At 34.2% G+C, this 27,785-nt stretch overlaps 1 protein-coding gene across 2 annotated transcripts; it reads left to right on the top strand.

Moving 5' to 3' along the window:
- The first annotated feature begins 585 nt into the window (after nucleotides 1–585).
- Nucleotides 586–27,785, top strand: Abp1 (Actin binding protein 1). Of its 2 annotated transcripts, none has more exons than XM_068762302.1 (9): nucleotides 586–772; nucleotides 4,857–5,028; nucleotides 16,315–16,552; nucleotides 22,505–22,602; nucleotides 23,062–23,147; nucleotides 24,243–24,404; nucleotides 24,930–25,504; nucleotides 26,449–26,547; nucleotides 27,079–27,785. In XM_068762302.1, the coding sequence occupies exons 1-9, from the start codon at nucleotides 690–692 to the stop codon at nucleotides 27,228–27,230; spliced, it is 1,665 nt and encodes a 554-aa protein (XP_068618403.1). In that variant the 5' UTR covers nucleotides 586–689; the 3' UTR covers nucleotides 27,231–27,785. The 2 variants fall into 2 exon arrangements, with proteins under 2 accessions (XP_068618403.1, XP_068618405.1); XM_068762304.1 differs by having other exon boundaries at nucleotides 587–772; nucleotides 23,062–23,141.

The following is a 27,785-nucleotide window of genomic DNA, read 5'->3' as shown; positions in this document are numbered from 1 at the left end:
GATTATTATTCGTCAAAATCTGCTCAAACTTATTTGTAAATTGTAATAAATAATGTTTATTGAATAAAAAATATTAAAATATACCAATTGAATAATATTACGTAATAGTGCTGTAAAATATCCAAAGGAAAACAAAGCAATATGCAAACAGTATTCAATTGTCGACCTTCTTTACATAATCTGCAGTTTTTTGTAGATATCATAATTGAATTATCTGTCACAAAGGATTCAAAATGTCAATATGACATTATTATTATTAAGTATTAATAAAAAAATAAGTTTGTCAATTTTATATATTAAATAACTCTACTTATTTTGAATTTAAATCTTGTAAAACATTTTGAATAAAATGCAGCTTAAAATGTTTTTCTATTGTAAATGCGATCGACTATTGCGATATTTTTGAAAATTGATTGTAGTTTTTGTATGAGCAGTAGATTTTTATGTACAAAGTTTTTGTAATAAACTTATCGGCAATAACATAAGTGTTGATATCTATTTTTTTCTGACATCGACTTAACTCTGTTAATGACAGCTTCCATCTGTCAGTGACAGTTCTTTTCATGGGGCTTCTATTTTTAATCTGTATAAAATATTGTTGTGAGTCAGTCTTTCCGTCGGCGTTCTACGTTAATACTCGTAATATTGTATTCTGAAACCTTCCATTGAATTAGTACAAATAATGTAAAATGGCCATTAATTTAGAGAAAAATCGGGAAGCACTACTTGCTGCGTGGAAGGATGTATTAGACGAGAAGACTGACACCAACTGGTAAGTTCAACCCTTCATTGCACGACCTACATGTTGGCAAAATTAAATAAACAGCAGAATTAATTAACAAAGCCGGCATTCTGTAAACATTATTTACCAATAGTTTTTACATACATTATAATTTAAATGTTGTATATTATACATTAACTTGTAATAATTATTTATATGCATTTTTACTTTATGTTTATTTTTATTATGTCCACTAAACAAAAACTATGTAAATTTGCTCTATTGCTAGGTGCAATCTAATAAAGGAATTTTAATATTAATGTCGGTACCTATCTGAAATTAAGTAATGAATAATAATAATTTTCTTAAATTTATAGTATTTTACATCTTTTTACGTATTATAAATTAAAGTATAATTTATTATTGAAAAACCATTATTTACTTTCCTAAAATGTTTAATTGTGGAATACTTATACCTATCTGTACATTTTATGTACTTTGATTGTTTAGTAAAAATATGTATAAATAGAATATCACATTATGAAAGAGGAAAAGATTTTTTTGCTGTCACAGAATTTTTTAGAACATCTACAAAAAACTTTTGTATGCTTTTGCTAGATTATCATATAAAATAGCATATGGAATTTTAAAATCCTAATGTCTAATAAATAGCAGCTAAAGAAAATGGTGGCTATAACATTCTTATCTTCTTAGATATACTTGCATACTAGATTATATACATTTAACTGCTTGTGTGAATATACAATAAAAATTAATTTACAAATAAAAACCAATAATAATTCAGTGATTAGTATAACATTCATTGATAAAACCTATCAATCTAAGGTTTGGCCTTCCTAGGCACCCTCTCCTCTCCTCTTGATAAGAATCAAATTGCTAAGTGAGTTTAGATTCACTGCTCAAACCAAGGTCATCTCTAGGGGGTTTTTGCGCATAGTACTTCGATGAAGAATCTGCCTTAGCCATGTATCAGTGTACTGGCCTCCGCATCTGGTGAAAAGAATAATATCTCCCTAGTGAATCCGTCTTTGTAGACTAGGATAAGCTATTTAAGTACTATACCACCTCAAACTCACCAAAGCTTTGAATGCTAATTGTAATGCTGTGACAGCATTTATTGATAATAAAAAAACAGTTCATAAGTATGTTTAATTGTGTTTTAATGAAGTAACAACATAAATTTAATAATAGAGAATAAAAAGCAAGGCATACTTGAAATATTTTCATAAACATAATACACTTAGTATTTTTATATTTGAAGTAATTCAATACACAGGATGATTGACTATAGGTGTAAAATCTTTCTATTTACCACTTTAAAGCTTTTATACCTATTTTCTATCACCACATGTAATAAAGTGATCATTCTAAAATATGTTATACTAATTTAGTTTTTCTATTGAAACGCTACAGGCCAATATCTTGGAAACATACCACAAAAATTCTGCAGGGACAGATAGTAAACAAATAATTAATTGTAATATGTAGTTACCTAAATTTTTACTACTAAAACCCTTTTTTTTACTAAACTATCACTTTTATTAATAGTAAATGAGGTAACATATCATATATGTGCTCATTGGTGTAAATTAATGTGTAGTACATCCTATCTAAAAATCAAGGATTTCAGATGTAAAAAATTAAATAGGTTTTTTTACTGACACATGAGCTATACATCAACCCCTTTACAGTTTTTACATTTTTAACTAATCACCCTATATATGACATGACCTAACCATAGCTATCATGTTATAAGTATTCCTGACATTATTCATAAGTAAAAGTGATAACACAGTTTAATGAACTTAAAGTTGTGTTGTTATCCCATGGTCAAAAGATAAGGCTGTGGGTATTATACACAGTTTTATAGTTTAATTTAATTTTATGCTGCTTTAAAGTTTTAAGACTTCACCACATAAGAATATTGTTTATACTAATGATAATGTTTTAATTGTAAGTACTTTGAAATAATCCACTATAGAGATACAAGCCGTGTTTGAGAATTGGGTGCAGCCTTTTTTTTTAAATGGCTTGATTGGATACAATTTTTTTATTAAACTAGAATAATAGTTATGAAGTTTCCATGTTATCCAGATTTAAAAGGTTGAAAGGGCTGGACAATAAAAGGCAGTATTAATAGAAGCCCTTTGTTTGCACTATATTCATTTGATTACATTGATTAATTCCACTGTAATAAAGCTGAGCGCAGGCAGAGTCTTCTCATGTGAAACATTCACATTTTCTGAGCCTTGTTGCCTTCTTTACAATGTTGAATTCTTATTGGCTAACTAGATGGAATCTAAGACTAGGTAAATGTTCATATAGTATTTTCTTGTATAGTAAGTAGACTTGGCATGACACATAAATTATGTTAAGTATAAACACGTTTTGACATATTTTTAATATCTAGATCAAGTTTTTTAATCTATAGGTTGCAATCACTAGGGCCATCGCCATTCGTTATTGGGGCTCTGGCCAAAAGGAAAGGCAAGGTTCTATAGTAAAATAAAATCACAATATCACAATGACTTGGCATTTTTTTATTGTCAAATTGTTGTAACAGAATTATGATTAAATAATGTTCTTGTTGAAACTTTTATATGTTTACAACTTGTCTCATGTTTTTAGACTGTGACTGTTAATAATGAATATACCACAATAAAAACATCAAAAGTGGTATTTTAAATCACTTCTTGTGAAAGGCCAAAGGGAGTTGTTAGAATTTTTGCAAAAAAGGTGAGGCTTTCTCCAAAAACTGTTTTCATTGGTCTCAATGACAAAACAAAAATATGTACTCAATTTATTAGGTTTCTTTTGGTGTACTCGTGTGGTACACAAATAGTCACCCAGGTTTTTCAAATGAGTCAAAACTGTTTTGTGGTCAAGTTTTAATTCTCTAGTTACGTTGTAACCACAGACTGATTTGCTGATAATACAAATGTTAATTACATAAATGCAACGGTCAAACTATTACTCTCTAAAATTAGTAGTAGGGTGACCATGTCGGCTATACGAACCGTATAGTGGAAAAAAATCAGGATACGTTAAGAGGCTGTAAACGAAACTCATATTCTGCATACGAGACCGTTTACGGTAATTTTGACTGCGCCTACGGCTTCCGGTTCAAATCAAATGAATTAACAGAGTGTTTTAACCCTTCGTTCATTTCAACTGGAGTGCAATGACCTCTCTTAAGCAAAAAACGAAAAGTTTTCTTTAAATCAGTTTTTTTTGTCGTAATCAATGATATGTGGTTGTTAGCATTTATAGCATCACTTAGTTTCAGGTGAGAATGCTATTGAAAGAGACAGATCTATACAGCTATTTAAGTGTATAGGGTGTAAAAGTTCTGAAGCAGTGAAATTATAGCTCATTTGTATAAAGCTTTAAAGCGTTCACCACTTTAAAATATGTTACATTCGTTTTTGATTTGATCGCGATGGTAAGTCGTGTTTAATTTAAAACTTTAAAATAATTCCGGGCAGTTAAAGGTCTGTAGGTAGGTACAGTCAGTAGACGATAATTAATTTTGATATGTAATAATTTGAATTTTGAAATCGCTTTTTTCTTATCATGAGTAAACTTACACTTGGAAAACACACCCAAATTTTTAATTTAGCGTCGTTGAATGAAATAGATTTTCGGCGCCAAAAATCAACTGTCATCATTGTTATAATTATAAGAGAATAATGCTGACTATTTATTATATTATAATTATTAATCTTCACTTATACATTGAGTAATGGTAGACCTAATGCTTTATAGGCATTTTCTAATGGTAAACCTACAGTGGCCAACCTATAGACGGTGGTTGACGTCAGTCGTGTTGTGTGTAAAGTTACTGTGAGGATGATTCAAAATGACAAGGATATATCAAACAGCCCTTGCATATTATCTTTACGCTGTTTTATTGTTTCTGAAACCATTGATAAGCTATTCATTTAGTCTTTTAAAGACATTATCCTATCAGCATATACAGATATATAAGAATTAAAAATCCATACTGTATAAAAGTTAAATGTAAAATATCTATGTTTTTAGGAAACGTATTCATAAAAATAATTGTCCTCAGTCGAAAAAAAACGCATGTGTTAACCGTTTTTAATATTATCAGGGCTCTGTTCGGCTACGATGGGCTTACAAACGACCTGAAGTTCGTGAGTAAGGGCGATGGCGGGCTCACGGAGCTGATAGACGACTTCAACAGCGGCAAAATACAGTACGCTTTTCTTAAAGTGGACGTACCCAGCGGCAGTATATCTAAATATGTGCTTATCAACTGGCAGGTAAGAAACGAAGATTAGATATTGAATTTTTTTTTCTTTATATCTTGTGATTTAGATTTGTATATTGCCTATAACATAAATATTTTTTTTCATTGTTATTGTTTTTTAAAATTAACTAGCTGACCCGGCGAACTTTGTTCCGCCTTAATGGCAATAAATAAGCAGATTGTGTTTTTTTTTTTTTGGAAAAATTACAAAAAAAAATTAAATAACTACATTAATCATTCATTATTATTTCTGTATTTTAGTACATAGGTTGCTCTTCACTTAAGTACCTTGTGATACACGACATTTTTTGTTTTATTATCAGGCGCAAAAACAAACAACGCAGATGGTCTTCCGACCCGCGAACATGCCACGTATAATTGACCATGTGAAAAACATGAATGTTCTAGATTTAAACCACAAACTTTTAAGGATTGGCCTTGTGATTTGTTGATGGTCATGGCGAATGCAAGACGACGTATCGGAAATTGAAGTCTTTTAAATTCAAACGGCATATCGGTTGGGATCATCGGGATCCTCGGAATGAGAACTTCCTCATCTTTGAATTTTCCTATCATTATCGTAGCGTAAATTACATTGTTCATCAATTTACTAACCACCAAACGCGTACCGTTGCACAGTTTTGGTTGGTTTATGTTTCGAAGCATGATTACTACGGAGCCAACCTTTAGGCGTAAATTGTGCGGTGGTAAGCCAGGCACGTCCAAAGAGTTTAAAAATTCAATTGGATAGTTGGTGGCTTCATCTTCATTTGTGACGCAGTCAATAGATTTGAATGAATGCATTGTTCCAATGATCTTATTTTGAATTATGTAGTTCAGGTCATCTACATCTTTATTCTTAGCCGCTAAAATTGCTCGCTCACTCAACCATTCATTATTTTTGTAGTTAGAAATAATATTTGGAAATACATTGTTGATAAGTTCGTCTTTTGATGAGACAAAATTACAGAAATTATTTGGAAATGATATTAATCCGCTCGATTCATCGACAGGTACTTGACCATTACCGATAGTCAGCAATTGCTCCGAGAAATCTTCAGCAGATGTATCATTAAGCAATGTAACTCTCATGTTTGTTATCAGCTGCAGTTTCTTCACATAGCGCCATAGATTTGACGATTTGAGGCAAGCGTTTATTTCATCGGCATTCGTAGATCTTGGAATTACTGGCAGTATTTGGCGGAAATCGCCAGACAGTAAAATCATTGCTCCTCCAAAACATCTCGAGTCATTGCGTAAATCTTTTAATGTTCGGTTAAGTGCTTCTACGAGTAATGCACGTTTATGCGCCATTGTGCATTCGTCCCAGATGATGATTTTCGATGCCGCTAAAACTTTGGCCATTGCTGAGTGTTTTGCAATATTACACGTTGGTTCTTCAATAGTTTGAAGATTTAACGGTAATTTGAATGCTGAATGAGCCGTACGGCATCCTTCTAACAATGTGGCTGCTATTCCAGAAGATGCAACTGCAACCGCTATGTTGGATCTCGCCCGAACAGTTCCACCAGGGGCATCTAGGAAATATAAACCACCATTTTCATCAGCGATTGCCTTCATTAAAGTATCATAAACTTCCTTTTGTTGGTAATTTAACAGGGGTACATTCCTTTGAACTATTAAATCTAATTCCTGGTGATCATATTCACGTTCCCGTTCCAATTCTCGATTAAATGCGTCATTCATTTCACGATTTGGCGCTGGCATTCCTAACCTGAATCATAAATTACCGCACATGAGGTAACACATATCTTCGATCAAGAGTAAAGCTTATGTATCGCCTCATTCATCTCAATATCGTGATTTCTGGAACTGACACGACTTTGATGTAAAATATCTTCTGACATACTATCCTTGTATTTGTGCCACAGGTTACATGGGTTTGATGGAAAACATGTCGAAATTATGATAGCGAATAATGTGCGTATCTGACTTGGAGATGCAGAGATAATGGCTTCAGCCATTGTCGTATCCCAATGGGTATCGTTTTCTAATAAGTTCAATTCTTCACATGCAGCACGATATGTTGGGAATATTACACCATTAACAGTTCGTAGTGTCTCAAATGAAGTTGGCCCACGCACATTTACCAGCAACAACCGCAAATAGAAACATCATTCTTTGGATGAACTGTATACATACGACCAAGAGCATCAGTAGAACGCACATCTGGATACCCAGGAACCGCATCACCTTGCTTCCGTCTTTGAAAATTCTTGGATGAAGCATTCCAAGTATAATAACGTGGCATCTCCGAGTAAAGCAAAGTTCGTGCAAACTGATCGCTTTGGCAGATTGCAAAAAAACTGATCAATGTAGTTGCTGGAGGTGTTTCAGCACGTTGCGTAGCATTCGAAGCCGTGAAATATACTCGTTGACCATTCTCCAGATGCACCGCCAAATGTATAACAGTAGGATGACGTTCGTGAATTGGAAATGCGAATATACGCCAAATCGCTTCGTTACAGTTCACATAACGACCAACTTGATAGCGTGAAATTTCATCGTTGGTATTTGAGGATTGCAATCCAAAAACCGCCATATCACTGCCTTTCGTGACATATTTGCAAATATATTTTATGGACTTAACTGAATTGCAGTATTCAACGTTGCAATGTGTCTTGAACGTTTTAGAAATAAGTGGCGAATATGGAACAATCCAACTGTTGTCGACAACGAAATCCATTCTTTTCACTTTCGTTGTGACAGTTCGACCGTTGTCATCTGGTGATCGACGCCGATACAGCGGATACCCATCGTTGCCAGTGACAGTCTCCGCCGTTAATTTCCGTGGATATCGTTTGGAGCACTTTCCATCGACCATGCAAGGTGATTGGGGATTGATGGCACCACACGGTCCATAAATCATATTAGTAGTAACAACATCATGTAGGTCTGGATCGACTTCATGATCAGGAATCTCGGCACATATGATATCATCTATTTGGTCAGGCTGAATTCTTTCCACTAACCAAATAAGAATGTGTGCGTGCGGCAGGCCTCGCTTTTGCCATTCGATTGAATACATCCAGCATCGAGTATCTCCAAAGACGCGTTGTTTAACAATAAAGTTCATCAAGGACCGAATTTATTGCCTGAATATACGTGCTGTGATGTCGTGTCTATCATTTGATGTTTGTCCGGGAAGCAGCAATTGAGTAATTTCTATCCATTTTGGATTACAGGTAAAAGTAATAAAGAGATCTGGCCGGCCGTAATGACGAACATATGTCATTGCATCTTGTGCATATTCATGCATATGACGGGTTACCAATGTACGTCGCCGGCAGAATAGTTAATCGACCAATATTAGCTGCATTTCCTTCAGTACTAACTGCATCACGTAAATGGATGTACTCCTCAAAACGCAGTTTGGCTTGGTTCAACCTAATAAATGTTAAACGTTCCGTTTCTATTTTTACATACATGTCAACGCAATACTGCTAAAACAATCGACGAAACCGCAGCAAATAGTTGTCAGCATTTTGACGAATCATCAAACGATATGCATAATAATTCATTGAGCTAACTTACTTTGTAGTTTCTTCACCTGAAATTCAAAATTTGATAATTAACCATTTCAAAGACAAATAATACAGACATTAACCATTATTAAGATACTGATACTTTACCATTCAATGGATTTATTATTTTAATATTAAAATAATATCCATCTTCTCCTTGCCAAATCATCAGTGGGTATTGCAATGCGTCATATGATCGATGAGTTTCAGATATTTGTTGCAGTTGCCCAGTATCGCGACGTGTAAGCACAATATCGCGTTTTTCCAATTGTTCACCAACAATCAGGATGGCAACTTCGTCTACTGTTGAAGCATTAAATGTGCGTTCGTGTGTTCCAGATGGTCGTTTATCTGCTTTGATGACAACTTTATAGTCATCATTTGGCATTTGCTCTAAAGCACTCTTAAACAACCTGACCAATGCATGATGTTCATGAAGCAGACACTGCAAGTCTTGAATAATTGCTCGCTTCATACCTGCATTGATCCCTAGGCGTTGATCAAGTTGTTCTTCCGTGTTGCCCATGAAATATATTTGTAAAAATTTATTCTGTGTATCTTCGAAAGGTAGTAATGATCCAATTCGATGGTGGATCTGTCCTTGTATCTACAAAATAAAAACCAGACAGTATTAACTGGGTTATAAACACTTTTTCTGTGGGAGAGTAGAGTTCAGTATTAGCAAATATAATACATACCAATAGATAAAGTAAGTTATTCTTTAACTACATTCTATGTAAGTACAAAAATAAATACCTTAAAAGTCGGATTAAATCCTCCTTCTTCGATAATGTCTGCCCCAAATGACGTCATTTGGAAACAACTATTGTATTTTCGAGTATTTGCAAGAAAGTGGCGTGATTCTTGTGTTTCGCCACAAAGCAATGAATACAATGGCTCATGTGGCGGAGTCAACACTGGCAATTTCACTTTACCATTAAGGCAGCATAATCCAGGCGTTTCTCCGGAAAACTTTAATGCACCACAATACTCGCAAACAACGTCCATTTGCCCAATGCAAACGCTAGGATGCAAGCTGTAATCATTGCTGCAATCGTATCGAAACGCTGCTCGATTCAAATCAGCTAAATATCTTGTTCTGCGTCGCACATTATCTATTAGTTGCCTTCTGTTGTTCGCTCGACGATTCTGCATTGCCAACCGAGCTGTTTCACGGGCTGCTTCACTTTGTTCTCGTGATTGAGAAGCACGAAGTCGAGCCATACTATCGCGGCGCTGTTCACGTGCAATTTCTTGTTCTTCTTCAGTCCTTTCATTTGCAGTATTTTGTATTCTTCTTGCATTACGGCTTTGTCGGGAAAGATTCGATCGTCTTGGTCGCGGCATTATTAATTAAACTTCACTTCACTTCAATCCACTTGTTAATTATTTATTTAATAGAAATAGTTTTAATATTGATTTCTTACAAATATCAAATTGTCATCCATACGTCAATACATAGCTGTCATTTTACGTCAATTACATAGCTGTCATTTGCGTTTTGTTATTCCAAGTCTGATTCTTTTTTGTTACACCACGTTTTATAGTGACTGACGTTTCATGTCAAGTCACACGGGAACGCTGTCAAACGGGATAAAAAGTATCCTATGTCCATCTCCTGGCTCTAAGCTACCTCCCTACCAATTTTCAGCCGAATCTGTTCTGCCGTTCTTGAGTTATAAGTGGTGTAACTAAAACGACTTTCTTTTATATATATAGATTTAATTTAGGTGACTATGTGTCAAGTTCGCGGGAAGTCGCTGGGTGCCCAAGACGCATTGTGGCGATCTTTGAGGCCTAATAGCAAAGGCTATGCTTTGTTCGGCAGGCTTGATCATGATGATGAATTTATTTTACATGGAGGATATGACGGATTTGGACGTAAAACTTTTATGCTGTTCTTCGAAGAAAACTTCCTTTATCCTCCTAAATAAAAGGGTACCTGGAACTCGTATCTTACTTTTTGGCATCTCGACCTAACATGAACAAAGGGTTAATTCTAATCTGAAATTTTGTGGCCAAAGGACCAAAAGCGAGTACTCAAAAGTATAATCCCTTTTTATTTTTCAGTCGTGTATGGTAAATATATTCCGCAACCCCAACGCCACCACAGATATATTAAGATAATATTAGTAAGGAAATGTATAACCATAAGAAATTTAATTGTAACGGAGCCGATGGAGGGGGGTTTTAGTCAATAAGAGTCTGACACTGCCTGGGCCCTCCATTCCCAGGCGTCCTATGTAGGATTTCCCCCCCTTTATCTAGAAATTGTAATCAGAAATATAGGCTCTGACTACGTTACAGGAAACTTCATAAAACTAATTTAAAAAAAATCCCCAACGCCATCGTACCCGCGGTACAATCCTGCTAGGTACGGAACAAATCTACCTAGATTGGCGTTTCTTAATACCGACACTCCTTTCTCCTCGCGACTACACTTCGAATACCGAGAGTAGAGATAGAAGCTCCCACTTATGTCCCACACTTCCACCTGTTCGCCTCTAGTATACTTAGTGTAGATTCCTCTTAACATTGTTACTTGTGGCCAGACTACAGTTACTAAGTCCTCCCTCTACGACAAGGCGGGACCAGTTCTCCCGAACTGGTCCCGCCGTCAGTTCGGGAGGTTTTTCATATGTATGTATTGGCGTAACATATAACGTGTACCACAGTGTCATAAAAAATATAACTTATGTATATAGTCAAGAGACAAGGCTGACATCCTGGATTATGTTAACGTTTATGTTAAAGTTTCTTGATTAAATTTAATTAATCGAGAATTAGAGTAATAGAGAGAGAACAGAGAACATACTAAATTAATTACCAAATTAGACATCCGTGAAAATGATCTAATAATACATATAGTATCATTCACACTTAACTTTTTTTATGTTTAAGGGCAATTTTCTATGTTTTTCTAAGATTTGTCCACTCCCATGCTCACAAATAATGCGTGGGTTAACGAGATAGGAATACTAGTGCACAATTGTTAATATCATATTCTCATAAATTACGATCCAACGAATTATAATTATTACACATTTTTATAAAATCAGATCATTTTAAATTAATGATTATTATTGATATTTATTTCAAATATTACATTTACAATGTTCTCCAAAGCGCGTCAATAGAGCTTAGTCCTACTAGCCCTCTGGATTGCTTCAAATATCGCTTGTCATTAATTGCCTTGATGAATTTCTAAAAGGGTCGCCATATATTTTCTGTCAAAAACGCACCAAATATTAAAAGTAATGCATACGTTAAATACGTGACGGCGTAGATAGGATGTCCTACGGTCTACCTAGTGACCGACGACATTGTTAAGATCGCCGAAAGTCTCTGGATGTGGGCAGTGCTAAACCGATCATCGTGGCGATCTTTGCGGGAGGCGTCAGCCTTGCAATAGACGTCTATCTAGATCAGAGTTCCCAAAACTATTTTGTGTCGTAGACCCCTTGCCATGTTTTTCCGTGTTGTGTAGACCCCCTACTTACCTGATATTGATTTCCTGCAAAATTTCTAACTGTAGTGAAATTTAGTGTTAAAAACTTAAAGTAAAAACATATGTTAATTTATACATTTATTAATTGAATTTAAATTAAAACTACTCAAAATAAAATTTTGTATCAGTTATGTAAAACATACGTAACATTAAATAAACATAAAATAAACTATAAATAAAATAACATAAGCAATAACTCAATATTTTTAGTGAGAAGGATTAACCTGATGCTTTAATAATAAATTATCAACATTTGGCGTCAATTTTGTAAGGGTTTATCTTAAATATCCTCGGCTAATGATGTCCAGTCTGTGGACCCCCATTTTCATTTCATGGACCCCCAAATTTTTTTTTGCTGACGTAGACCCCTTGCAGGTTGTCATAGACCCCTAGGGGTCGATATAGACCACTTTGGGAATCACTGATCTAGATGATGAAGATGTCAATGACAGATGTGCACATACATCTTCATTTAAATAGATACATTGAACTATATAAATTAGGAATAAAAGCAATATAAAAAGCATAAAATAATAAAGGTAAACATAGAAAAAGTACTATGTGATAGGTAGGAGTTTACATTTAAAGTTTACAATGAATTACAAATTTATTTCAGTCGATGTATCGAATCTTTTTAGCGTTAATAAATCTAATTAAAATTTAAGAAGATTACAATACAGGGTTTCAAAAGCATGTATTTGTATGCGTTGTATGTACTTGTCTTAAGTAATTCATTTTACAATGTATTACGTTCGCCACGTTAGTGAAATGAGATTGAATATTTTGTTAAGTTATAACCGTTGGAATATTTTTGATACCGTCTTGTCTTGTATAATAATCGAGCAAGTTGGAATGTTATGGCGTTATGTTTTCTACAACATGAAATGAAGGCATATGTATATACTGGAGACAGCGCAGTAGTAAAAATGCATCAAATATGTACGATATTTGATGCATTTTCCGTCGCTCGGGCCGTGTTGGTTACAATCCTTGACCGTTTTATAACGAGTTACGTGTAAGATGAACGACATATGTTTTACAGCATGCTTTTAATTAAGTATACTAAATAACTCTACTTATAAAATTGCTCGCTCAGGATAGTGGATTATGTTAGTTCGACACCTCGACCGACTGTACATTTTCTGATCTATTTTTTATTATTGTCACGGATTAGCGTTGTTTATCCGTTAGCATTCACGGCTTCATCCGGTTTAAGGTGCCACAACGCTAAAGGGTTTAACTTTAACCTCTTCGGTAGTCGCCCTTTACGTGGTGAGAATGACTCCGTAACTCCATCTTTAACTTTGTCCAGTCCCTCGTGATTTGCTATATTGGATGGCTCGTACGAGAGTATATAGACCGCCTAAAAGTCACTAAAGCTTGTTTAGGGCCAACGCGTGATAGTTACACATATAGGAAAATTACAACAAGAGAAATAAAAAAATAACTCTGATGAAAACGTAACGTAACGTGTGATGAAGAAACTTATATATAATGCGCAAGTGCTAATTACCTCCTGGGGTGTGTAAACGGCAGGTCTGGGGAAGATAAACATCAAGCCGTCTGTTCTTAAATATCTCGTGTACGTCTTGTCAATTGCGCCTTCTCTCATCTCACTGCTCACATACGTCGGCAATGACAGGTACGATACTTCAAAAATATGTTAGTTTGTGCATTTATTCACTTTATTTTTCACTTTTGAATAATAATTCATTTGAGTTCGTCAAAAGAAGAATGATATGATAGAAGAGCCAGATTTGATAGACAGTATATACTATTAATTATAACTTGAAGTGAAATTTCGAAACTTCGCGTCTTGATTTTGGAAAAAAAAATTCACGTACTTTTTAATTTAATATTGATGCTTTATATATTATGGAGAAAAAGGTTTAACTAACGAGCGTCATCATTATTATTATTGTATTCAACACTGACATCTTGGAGACTATTTCAATATTTTGTTGTCAACATAAAAATACTATTTATTACTCTTCATACGGTTCATACACACAGCCTTTGCCAAACGTTTCATGGACACTCAAAGAAATGCACCACAAAACTTAGTGTAAAAAATTACTTGATTGTTTAACAAAACAATTACCGGCGGTAATAAAATACGATTCGATACGATGGATTATTTTAAGGGATCCTTAAATAATCTGACCCGCAAAATGAGAAAAACAATATTTGGGAAATTAATACAGTATGTTTAACTTGTTTTGACTTCTGTGGTTACAAAAAGCTATCGATTGCTATTTGTGTAATAGACACATTTGATACGAAATAAAAAAATAACGGGAGTTTAGTGTAGAAATTCAAAAAGGGAAAGTCTAAAGTAGAGATTTTCAGATCAGTAAGTTTCGACATGTACTTGCGCAAACAACTATTAAAATGTTTACTGAGACTGATTGTCACGTATATGAAATGAAAACTTACAGAAGTCGCGTTATAATTGATAAGCAGGTGAGAAAACTTGTCTGTGACTCAACGAAAGACCGTAAAAACATCTGAGTTCGCAGCAGCTCTATCTGAGGATAATAGAAGGCCTATTAGTTCTGAGACTGTGAGAAGAGCACTTACATAAGCTGGCTTAAAAGGCTGCAAGACAAGAACCCTGACTCTTCGTCAGTAAAAATCGTTAGGAGTGGGCTTTAAGACTCCAACGATGGGGGTGACATTACGGAAACCAGTTCAAGGCGGTATTTTTTGGTATTCCACTCAACAGCAAAGAGGCAAATTAGCTCTCAGGGGCAATATTTGAGTCTAACCTACTTGACTGCTTGTACATATGTAAAATTGAATAATCTATTAATAGCCTGTTATTAGAGTGGTGCGTTTTAATAAAGCAAGTTGCATCATTGCTCGACGTCAAGTGGGAACCGAGCTGATCTATATTCGTTAATAAAACTATTAATTTCCCAGATTGCTTAATATATTATTACGTACTGTGGGTTCTGACTCGAAATGAAACACCACTGGTTCACAAGGAGTCCTTTATTCATAAATCAGATGGTCACCCTACTTTAACACAAAGGATACCTTTCGCTTAGTCGAAACTACGCATCCAAATCGCTCAAGATAGCACTGTCCACATAACTTGCAAAATAGTCACTTTGTATCACTGATCGTAGATCTTATATCTCGGAAAACAACACTGAACAGTAACAGAGAGTACACTTATTTATACTACGGATAAGGTTCTAGTAAGTTCGAGATAGTACTCTGTTAGAATTTCCGATAACCGTACACAAAAAGTTATAAATAACTTCAAGGTCACGCGTGTTCTTGATCCTAGGGTTCAGTGTTTATTGTTTAGAGGGTTCTGTAACGCGTGCTTTGTAATAATATGCTGTTTCAACGAAAATTACCGATTACACACTTTATAATATGATTATTGTAATATGAATGTAAATATTGAGATAAATAATTAACTAAATATACTTGCTCATAGTTTAATTAGGCGATTTCTATTGGTTCTGTATTGAGGAAATTGACGTCACCATGTCAAGGCGTAGGTCTCTCCCAAAAATAACTATAGAGGGATTAACCACAATCGGTACGCTTAGCAGGCGGGTTGGCGAATGCAGTGTGGTGTTATCGTTCGCAGGGGACGCTGCTGCCTACCCTATAGAATTTTATGAGCATCGATAATCCTTTATAAATAATTAATAATGATTGCATCGCAGGAATTGAACCCTCGACTTACGATCGTTAGTCTCAGTCCTCTACCTCTAGCCTATCACAGCTAAGATTCTGATTTCTATGGGTTACTAATTGTAAAAAAGAAATCAATATTTTAGTTGTCGCTAGCTGCACAGTAGTTTGCAGTATCACTCGCGCAAGCATAATCAGCCACTCTCTCTCATCTCCGAATAGTTTTGAAAACTAAAAGTGCTTTCCATACTAATCCAACACATCAACCGTAAGTAAATTTGCACTCGTATACCTATCGGATTGCATATGACGTTTTATCTATAAACATATCTGTGTCAGCATGATATCTCTGGAACAATAAGGTTTAGAGACTAGAAATTTGGTAGGAATATTCCTGTCACCGAATAGAGGTCGGCTAATAATGGATATTTAATTCGAAATTCCACCTGCAAGGAGGGTTGAGAGGGCATTCATTAGGTTTGCGAAGAGGGCGTGGCATAGCTAGTTTGAATATATTGGGATTAAGTGGATTCTATCCAATTTATGTTCGTAAACAAAGAGAATTAATACATATTTATTCATTTTGTATCAGGGCGAAGGAGCACCTACAGTGCGTAAGGGCACGTGTGCGAACCACGTCAAACACGTGGCCCAGTTTTTCACCGGATTCCACTTGACGATGCACGCCCGTACCGAAGACGATCTCGACGAGAGGGTCATACTCGAGAAACTGGCTAAAGCCGGCTCAGCATTTAACTTCAAGAGCAGCAGGCAAGAGGAACTTCCACCGAGCGGGCCTGTTGGTACGGCATACCGGAAAGTAAATCCAGGTACGATTTCTTTCACAACTTAATATTCATGTAACTTTTCAGGATTCATTTGATTCACTATGCTATCGGCTGAGGTAGGGCTGACGACCCGCGTAGTAGGTTTACAGAGACTTCCTTACATTAGCGTCGTTTATCATCAACGACTAGAGTCTTCTCCTTAACCAAATTCTAAATCATCTTACCAATGCTTCTTTGGAAGACTGCTCTTGAAATTACCTGATGATCCCCCTTGAGAGGCAAAAATCCTTCAGCAGACTAGACTTCCATCGCATATAAATTGACCATCAATTTATTCCTATTAATTTCGTTGTATAGGTCCTAGCACTTTTTCACCTTTGTCAACAGTATGTTTCAATGTTTTTAAGAATAACTTTTACACATAAAGTTATTCTCCCTGTATGTCCCGATGTCGTAACTTGAAGATCCCAACGCTGATTTATGTGATTCAACTAAAACGGTTTTTATATTTTTAAATATAGATTGTGTATACTTTGGGAGTATATTTGAAGTCGAGTTTTCAAAGATATCTGAATTATTTTTTTCTCTTTCTTGATATTTATCTATGTCACCTCTCACTCTCTATTTCTTCAACCTGGTCTATATGGAGAGACCACACTGCGATCGCCTTAAATATCTTATGTCACCCACTTTCATTAATTTATCTCTGTATCTTTATAAAGTTAATCTGGTAGATGAATGCCTTCGAATTAATTCGCGGTTGTACTTTGTACAAGAAGTATATAAATAAATTAATATTATAAACTTGATGTTCCATTTAGTTTAGTCTAATGATATGGTATTTTAAGATGAAACTTGTCTTTGTTTTTATCAGACGGTTAAAACTATTACAATGTGGTTACAAGTTTCTGAATTATAATATCCGGCGTAGCACTGTGTTAGCTTTCGTTATCTCAAAACAAGATTACAGTTAGGATGATAAGATATTCCGTTGAAGATTTCTTTCTTTTGATGCGTAGTTAAAAAGTAATAATATATGTTTCAATTGAATACCATGACATTTATTACAAAAATGCTAATGTCAAATTATTAACAATAAATTTGATAAAACAAAAAATCGGTTACCAGTCTACGTCTAATATTTAAAGCCTAGCCTGATTAGACCAAGAACTTTTATATTAAAAAAGTTCAGTGCAATTTACAATAAAGCGCTCAATCGTCGTCGTCGTTTTAGCGTAGACGCCGACTACAAGACACAAGCCCAAAGATATCGATGGGAGATATACCATAATTGCCACCTATCTTTTGGGGGAAGCTTTGCCTTTTAGCAAGTGTCTATGGGCTAAAACGACGACGATGTCCTTATAAAAATTACTGTGTGACAAATCTAGACTGTGGCCACTCTGTGTCACCCCTTTTCGATACGACTTTTCTTGGGAACATTTCTCGCACGACCTTATTGCTAGCATTTGTTTTGTGGCATGTGGCCCAGTTCAGCTGGAAACAAGTCATGGAGTTGTGCTCATAGAGCCGAGAGCAGATTTCACTGCAAGAAGTAATTAAAAATTACAATTAAAAAAAAAACAAAAGTGTTTTTTAAATATGGGCAACGGCTCAACCTGTTTTTTTAGCAGAAATAATTAAAATCATTTTATACACTTTTTTTGCTAAAGTGATTTTGTGCGTGTGTGTGTGTATTTATAACTGTTCCTGTAAGTCAAGTTATACTGAATGATCAATTATAATATTTGAAAACCGCAATTTTTCAGGCTGCTATTATAATCATAATTTCTTATAAATGTATACATGGTAACATTTCATCATTAAAATAATATTTATAGTGAATACTATTATACTGCATTCCTTTATTAAAACAATAGCACATTAGACCTTACATATTGTTCCTAATGTAATTTATATAATCACAATGCACTTCAGAATATGATATTAAACGATCGTGTCGGAATATAAGGCGGACGTTATACAAAATAGGTGGATAAATTTATTTTAACAAAATTTGTACTTCGAATTTCAATTTTAAGTTAGTTTAGGTCATTTAAGAAACGTACAAAGTAGTGTATTATAAACTGCGAGTAATTAAAACAAAATAGTATGGAATTTGTTTCTTGTGAGTTATGTGAAGATAACATCCAGTAGAGAAAGTCTCGTGACATTGGTGAAGCATGAAATACGAAAATCGAATAATAAACAGTTTTTATTCCATATTTTTTTGTCTAACGCCGTAAGATAGAGCGTGTTTTTAGTGGTTAGTTTTCTTTAGTTCATACCTGGTTACCACATCTGTGCTGATTTCTACCAAAAAACGAAAACCAAGTTTATACTAATTTAGACACATTTTAATAGTCAAACTTTTGTAAAGATGTAAAGAAATTTGTCATAAAAATATATTCTCTAATACGTGTTTGAAAATATTTAATGTTTTCTAACGATGCATTAAATAAAATTAATGTTATCTTAATTTATATAAATGTAAAAGATTTGGTATAGTTCAAGTGTCAGCAAAAATATTAAAGCTTTTGCAATTATTTTCAATTAACCTAAATAAAGTGATCACTTTGAAATTTGTTACATTTATTTATTTTATCTCTTGGAATGCGACAGCCTAATAACTTCTGTGAGTATAAAGTCTATAGTGACATATAATCAACAATAATTATTTTTAATATGAAATTATTCTAATTTCGAAAACGTTTTACTACTAAGTTATCATTACGTTAATCATTATTTTTGGATTGGGTGAATACTAAATTTAAACGTTTTACAATTATATATAATCACTCTGTATACTAAAATAAAATTAAGAAAATATATTTTTAATACGAGGCAAGTCGGGTTATGAGTTAGTTAAAATTCTGTATGCAACAAGAATTTCATATAGTACATAATGTCATTGTTTACCAAATCAAACTACAACAATGCGTGAATGCGCTAGTGATGTGTTTGCATTGTCGACTCGATAATGTAAACAAGCGCCTTACTCGATGTCAGTACGCGTGAAGTGGTACAAGTGTGAGCCGAGACATGACCAATAAGTCCGTGTCCCAACCCTACAAGGCCATAGTGACCAAACGGGTTGTGGAGGAAATTAAAATCAAGAAGCGAAGTTTGCGGAGAGGTAACTTTAACTTCATAAAAATGCGGTTCACCTTAATTTCATATATTCAAGTTGATTGCACATTTTCTGTCAATTATTGTATGATACACCTATCCCAAAATCAATGGCATATAATGGTATACAGAAAGATAAAGCGTTTGTAAAATTTAGCTTACTAATTAAAATGAATAATTATTTTGTATTTTCCCCTGAAAACTTTTTTTGCCAGAAGTTTCGGCCTGTCGAATGTCAATAGAATTTCACAGTGAGCATTTTACAGAACGTAATCAAACATGGTTGTAAATGTTTAAAGCTTTTTGCTGTTAAATTAGTTATAAGTGGTGAACCCTTCAAAGCTTTTACACAGATAACCAATCAAATTACTGGGCCAGTATATTATGCAGAGTAATAAGTATAAGGTTTCCCATAAATTGGCGTCACAATCCAAAGTAATAAGTATAAAGTTTCCAATATCAATGTCATTATTATTATTTTGTCACTTTCTCGTTATTGTGAGTAAACAAAAATTAATATTGCAGTAGTCTTATTTTGACAGAATACAATGCTTTTTATCAATATTCGACCTTATCACGAAATCCAAGTTTAACCAACCGTGTAAAAAATAAAGTTAAATAATTTTCTGAGTTTCGCTACTACCTGCACTGTCGCTCGAATAATAATAAATTGATACTAATTAGAGATGTATCGAAAACTCGAGACTGTTTTCATAAAAGTTTGACAAAGGTTTTAAAGCAGAGAAAAAAAAAACAAGAATTTGGAATAAAACATTAATAAACAACACAGAATTGATACCGTTTTGTTATTCAGTATTAAATGCAGTAGCAGATGACAGACGTCTGTGGAAGTCATCATCATATCGGCCGATAGACGCTTACTAAAAATTAGACTAGACGCCCTCTGCACCCTACTAACTCTAACCAGCGGAATCTTCAAATGCCATTTGGGCTGTAGTGATAGTCCGGTCCAAAAAAAAAAAAATTAGAGTTGTAACAAGATAAACCCCACTAAATTTGTCTTTGGCACTTCTCAGATCGGGTCGTTTTTTGAACTCGATATTTTGAACTTTATGATTTTATTATACAGGATGATATTTGATTATATGTTATAGGTGTAAAGGTGTAAAACTATTTAATTTTGCCCCAGGGACAGATAGTAAATAATAACTAATTTTAAATTATAATATGAATTTTTAAAACGATTTTTTTCTCTATATTATCGCTACATTATTTATTATCTCAGAAACCTTTGATTTTTAGATAGGGATGTGCCTTATATTAATTGACAGCGAATGACTTATACATTCACTTTGGTAACGTATTACAACTATAGCCAAACTCTCTGAAGTATAGATAAATTTGATAGAATTTTATATCCAATTTTACTTTTCTGGTACTCGTGTACACAAAAGTGAATACTAAACGTTCTAAATTGGAAAATAAAGTGAATATTGTCGAAAAACAGTTCGACACGAAATGTGTTTACGTGTTAAATATTAATGTTTTTTTTTTACGGACAACCGTTACGTTACTCAGTAAGGAAAGGCAGCAGTATAAATTAATGTGAGGAAATGACATATATTGTCTCCGAGTTGTCGGTTGTGACTCGCTCCAAAAATATTAAATATGTCTTGTTACTATGTTTTCTTTAATCCATTCGACTTTTAGTTGTATTAGGTGGACCGGAAAGTAATGTCGCTTTTTTATAGTTAAATTCACACGACTACATTTTTAACAAGTTTTTATTTCTAATCAATATTATTTCACCTTCGTTATAAACAACCTTTTGCCATCTAGTACACAAATTTTCTATGCCGGACCAGTTAAAATCAATCGGTTTTTCTATATGATACGTCGACAGAAATGACATTACTTTCTGGTCCCCCTAGTATGAACGTTATGAAAAGTCCAACGTAGCAATCAAAATCAAACCTTTTCACTATTTATGTATGCTGATGCCAGCCTTATCAATAAGATAGACTACCTTAGTAAAATTAATAGTTTTCATAATAATTGTATTAGGTTTATATTTAGTCTGTGCAAATATGATATGTTTCTGAGCTTCCTAATAAGCTTAAGTGGTTGCCGATTTGACTTCGCGGGAATGACCGCAATCTTTTTCTTTCCTATAGTATTTCTCTCAGGAAAGTCTCTCACGTGACGTTGTCGTTGTCAGGTTATGGAATTGTAGCAATAAGATGCGCAAAACCGCTGTCAACTTTTAAAACGATGGTTAAAGAATACATCGGTCTTTAACCGTTTCGGTACGGCGCTCGTCGGCCACAAAACCATAGGCATAGCCGAGCGTCGACTTTAGTCGTCAACCAAGAAATTTTAACCTATCACTGCAGTTACAGTTTATTATAACATTAGGTGAACGTAATGCGTATCTGTACCAACTTGTAATGTCAAATACTCTCATTGCAAGTGCGTTAAAGAGCAAGACGCGCTCAGTGTCGCGGCAGGTAAGTGCCGGCTACGCGCGTTCATCTCTGGCCGTCGACTATATTCGACGCTCGTAACAAAGTCGTTAAATAGGACATGTAATGCCTTTTTTATGTAATTGTATGTACTTGTATGTAAGTTTATGTGTATATATGTGAAAGTACATGTACAGTGTTATATTCTGGAATATGTAGGAAGTTTTATTTTTAATATATATGCCATAAACTGCCATTACCTTTGTGTCTCTCATCTCCATCCAATGGTTGTATGTTAGAGATTATTTCAAGCGATAACTCTGCCTGTCATAGTATGTCTGCTGTCAATAGAAACGCGTTAAGAATTTCGATTCGTATTTCAAATCTCATCTCCTTCGGTTGTTATTATCGAATAATTTGATAACTTTTGAATTATTTTCAGTTCAAGAGATAAACTCCAAAGAACGCGACCAGTTTTGGTTAAAGGAAGAACAAGAAGAGAAGAAACGTGTTGAAGCAGAAAGGAAACGACGTGAGGAGGTTAGATATTCATACAAATATTTTGTTTAAATGAAATCTTTATATATATACGCAGAAATATATATTAATTTAATAATATAGCCATTGTTACAAATTTTAAATTAATATATATTATAATAGGGGTTTGTTGGATATTTACTTACTAAATATATTTTTCACATACAAAATTATTTTTAAAAAGTTTACAATTATTTTATGAAAAGAATTTTTACGCGTAATTTCTTTTGTATTATCTTATAAAGAATATAATTTTACCGTAACTATTTTTACCGGCTCTTTTTATATAGCCATCGTCGTGTAATTTCTAATTTGTGTAAAGTAAACATCTTTGTAAATCCAGTTATAAATAACATGTAATCTTTCTTTATATTTTTAAAGTTTTCAAGTACACGCACACTTATCAAACACGTGAACACACACGCACTTTTCTATGGTGAAAATAATCTATTACTGTCGCAGGAGAAGAGAAAAGCAGAGGAAGAAGTAAGAAGGAGAGATGAATTGGAAGCAGCGAGAAGAGCGAAAGCGGAGCAGCAACAGTATGTGTAATAAATATTATTAATTATTTACTTTTATTTGTATTTATGTTTACATTTCACAATATGCTGACTGTAGTTTATATTATTATCAAAAATAAATGATTTTATTACAATATGCTATGAAATTATAAAAAAATACAGTTACTTGAATTTTTTTTATAAAAAACACCCACAAGCACGCAAACGCGTGTAATTACTTTTTTTCAATTTTAATCTTTTTTACATTTTGTTTAACGCGATTGAAGTCTTTCTATATGTAATTTTAGTATATTGTAATAAAGTTTTAGAAAATATTTTACATACAAATAGTCTGCCGCTTCGAGAATGTAATGAACGCCAGAGATTAAAATTTGGTTAAACCCGTTCTTAGCCGAGGTCTACACGACGAAAAGAATATGCTAATTAGTTTCAAGTTTCCAAGCCTAGTGGTTCCAGGGATATGATGAATTAGAACATAGGAGAAAGTACAGGGTGATTGTTTATAAGTGTAAAAGCTTTAAGGTGAATTTATAATTTATATTTCAGCACAGTTGCAGTTGTACACCTTTTTCCAATTATCCTGTATAAAGTGATCACTATGATCTCAGTTTGAAATATTTCTATTGGGATGCTACCTGACAATCATTTCTGATAATATAAAGTCTGTAGGGATAGATAGTTAACAATAATTAATTGTAATATATAGTAATCTGAATTTTTAAAACGCTTATTCTTACTTTACGTAATTTATTATTTCTGAAACCCTAGATTTTTAGATAGGGTGGGTATATGACATAGGTATTGCCAGCAGATCTATACATTCACCGTTTTAAAGCTATCACATCAATCATTCTGTGTACATATAGATTAAAAAGATTGGAAGATAAAAGATAGATTTTTTGTTATAAATCGTCTATTTATCACGTGAACATCAGCATAACACTAATCCCAGATATGTTTATCTCCTACATAATATTTAGTATACTAATAAGCCCAGTTAATCAATTTTGCCTTAATATAAGCATTAAATTTTTTTGCGTATAAATTTATAATTGATTCAGGTATTTTATTATAGAAGTGCATGTTAGTGCACCATGTTTTAAATAGTGTTTTATGTATTAGAGCGGAGGCGGGTGCGGAAGCGGAGGCGGAGTGTTCGGTGAGCGCTAGCGAAGCCTTGCGCCGGCAAAGGTCAACAGAGGCGCGCTTACTCATCGGTGCCTCTACGGCCGCCGCTCGGGCTCTCTTCCAGCAGAACCTGGCGCAGGGACAGATGTCTACGAAGTATGTAAAACATTTCTTGGAAAACAAGTGATCTATAAAGAATTTTGTACCGTGCTATTACCTTAACTTATAATTCCTTCACGTTTATTTATAGTGGGTGACGATGGTCCGCAGAGCCAATGAAATAATTCTCAAATGTAGCTTACTTGGTTAGCTCGAGGTGTAGACTCAATAAGTTCACACACATAATGAAGAAGACGTGTAATAAGGTACTAGCGAGAGAGAGATTTATCTATCCTGTGACGACGCTACCAATGACGTCCCCCTTGGACGTCATTGGTAGGGCTGTTGATGCGTGGAGGCGTTCCAGGGCCATATAGCAGTGATGGAGGAATATCATAACGAGGGCTTCATTAGATATTGATGTATAGTCCTTGTACTTTCATATTTAGTTCTTGTTTTTGCTAGGTCCGGTATGCGAAGGCATTTGTACCACCAAGAATAAAATGACTGGATTATGATTACAATCTTGGATAGGTGCTATTTAATTTTTATTTACGCTTTGTTCAACTTTCTACTCCACAGATCAAACTCCGTGCCAGAAAAGCCAGTTAGAAGTTCAGTGATAGCACAACGCATTAACACCTTCTCACAGAACACTTCGCCGCAACCTGTTTTGTCTCCTGTTAAGTCGCCCGTCAAACTCGATAAAACAAACCTTCTAGAGACAAGCGAACAACCCAAAACTAGCCCTCTAAAGAATATAGACAAGATCAAAATGAGCCTAGAGAGTCCTTCGCAAATACAATACGAACCGATAATAGACCCCACAGTGGACCTCAGCCCGAGCACTGAGAACGAACCGGGTTCCTTTAGCGCTATCAACTACGCTGAATACAACGAAACGACATACAGAGACATTGAGGGAATGAAGCAAAGCGAGCCAATGATAAAGCAGAACATTCTAGAAAACGACATGTTCGACGCGTCTTACTCATCCTCGAACGAGAACGACGATGACGACAGCGACAACAAGTTCAGCACCATCAAGCGGTCACCGTACAGCAAGAACACGGACGGCAGGTCAGAACTGAGCAGGCAGAACACTGTCATTGAGAATGTCAATTATAAGAAGGAGAATGGGACCACAACGCTAGACGGTAAGTTCATCAACAAACACACCCTTTTATAGAAAAAATCATTTCAAGCGTAAGTCGTCTACTGTCGGCTGGAAGCGGCCGGCATTCAGACTTTGGGATGACATTCGAAAGTCCTGTTCACCCACAAGGTGGACAGAACAATTGATGGCAAGAGTAACAAAATACGTAAATAAAAAAAATTAACTGAACATCATTTCGATTATATTATAATATCATATGTTAATGAAAAACATGCGTTAAATAATAACTCTTTAGTTTTTGTGTACAAACCATAGAGTAAAATCAAACATCTGTCCCAGCTATCAAATATGACGAAAAGATAGACAAACGTTAAGTAATATACGCTTGCACCTATATATTTCTGGCCAGCGGAACGGAATAAAACTTAGTTGACCAAAATCTAAAATTTTTACTAAAACACAAACTCGCAATATACGTGGGTATAGAGCAAATTACCTCGCACGCTCCGTGAGACTGAATCGATTGTTCTTATCAAACGTAACCTGCGCAAAATTTTATTTTGTCAAGCACTGTTGATGAATTTTTAAGTGATAAATTATAATTTTTGGTTGTATATTATTAACATATTTAATTAATTTAACTTTAAATTATTTATTTAAATTTTTCTTGATAATATCATGACTATTGTGAATGTAATTTTAAATTTAAACATATAAATGCCCTTTCTTCTTTTGTACATACCCATAACAAATTTGTACGCTACTAGTCAGAACACATTTGGACTATTTATTCTCTTTTGTTATCACCATATTTGAAATGTGATTCACGAAATGAATTATTTGATTTGATATGCAAAAGATTTTTAATCACATAGACATTGATTGATGACTACATTATTGGCCTTTAAAATTTATTTTATATAACTCGTGACATGATTTGACGTGAGATGGCTTGATTTTCAAAAGATTTATTGAATGTTATAGATGTATCACCAGAGGGTATGGAAGAGGAAGGTACTATATACGAGGATCTGGATGATGACCCCGGTCTAACAGCGAGGGCACTTTATGATTACCAAGCAGGTGAGATGAATAAAAAAAAATTCATTCGCCAGGCCTATTTTTTTTGTGGTTTCTTTTTTTATTAAGAAATTCTATTATCATTTATTTTCATGGAATTTATACAAGAACATTTAAACAATAGATTGTTTGAAAATACTCTATTACCTATTTGCCCTACAGGCAGCAACAGGTTCAATAAGAAAAATAAACATAAAAGCATTGTAACCAGTAAATAAATTGTGGAATGTAGAATATAACAAAATAACTTAATTTTATTTGTGATAATGTAAAGTTTAATCAGCGGTAAGACGATATGCCCATGAGTAAGTGAGATGGATATATTTAGCGGCTCGTGCAAGTGAGACAATCAAATACATCTACTCGTGAGATTGTAGAGATAGATTTTTTTTTAATATCATTTTGGTACTTTGTTTATGAGTAACTATTTATTAATGTCTCTATAATACAGAATATAACAAATTATTAAACCTCACTTTACCAAGTAGTAGGATAAGAATATTAACGGTATTTAAAGAGAACATTTTCTTTCAGCTGACGAATCTGAAATTACTTTCGATCCTGGCGACATTATAACCCACATCGAGCAAATCGATGCTGGCTGGTGGCAGGGTCTTGGCCCCCGTGGAGTCTTCGGTCTTTTCCCCGCCAACTATGTGGAGTTACTACCTTGTCATCCACGCTAGTGAGCTGAAGATAACAAAGTTTTCATAAAGTTTGGTGACCATTTACCGGTGAATAATTGATCTTGTTTTATTTTTTGTGACTGCAGAAAAATGAATAACAAGTAAAAGGTTAATAAGTTGATTAACTATTTCAGTAAATAATGTATAACTACACTTATATTAGAGCACATTACAGTTTTCATCTATTCTTACACAATTTTACATATGTATTTTGAGGAATATTTTATCATAGTGTCAAATTTTCAGGTCAATAATTTGATGATTAAGAATAGGCAGTTATAACCACGGTTTTAAAATACAAAACACTGAACTATATCGCATTAGAAAGAGACAAAAAAAGACTCGGTAATTTACATTCATTAAAGTCGTATAATTTTTTGAAATGATTGACTTATTACGGTCGTCTTTAAAACCGCAATACACGAGTTTGTTTTAAGAAAAATAGGCATAACAGTCTTACTCAACTAAATGTCCTCTCGCCAAAGAAACTTGGTTCTCAATGTTTCTGCACCAATTGATTTTTTTAATTAAAAAGTAAAGGTCCACAGATGAAAG

The sequence above is a fragment of the Battus philenor genome, unplaced genomic scaffold, assembly GCF_028537555.1.
Source record: "Battus philenor isolate CCGP_79_NKW_IND1 unplaced genomic scaffold, ilBatPhil1.0.hap1 SCAF_16, whole genome shotgun sequence".
NCBI lineage: Eukaryota > Metazoa > Arthropoda > Insecta > Lepidoptera > Papilionidae > Battus > Battus philenor.
Note: the sequence above shows the minus strand (reverse complement) of the source record. Positions and strands in the feature narration are given on the sequence as shown.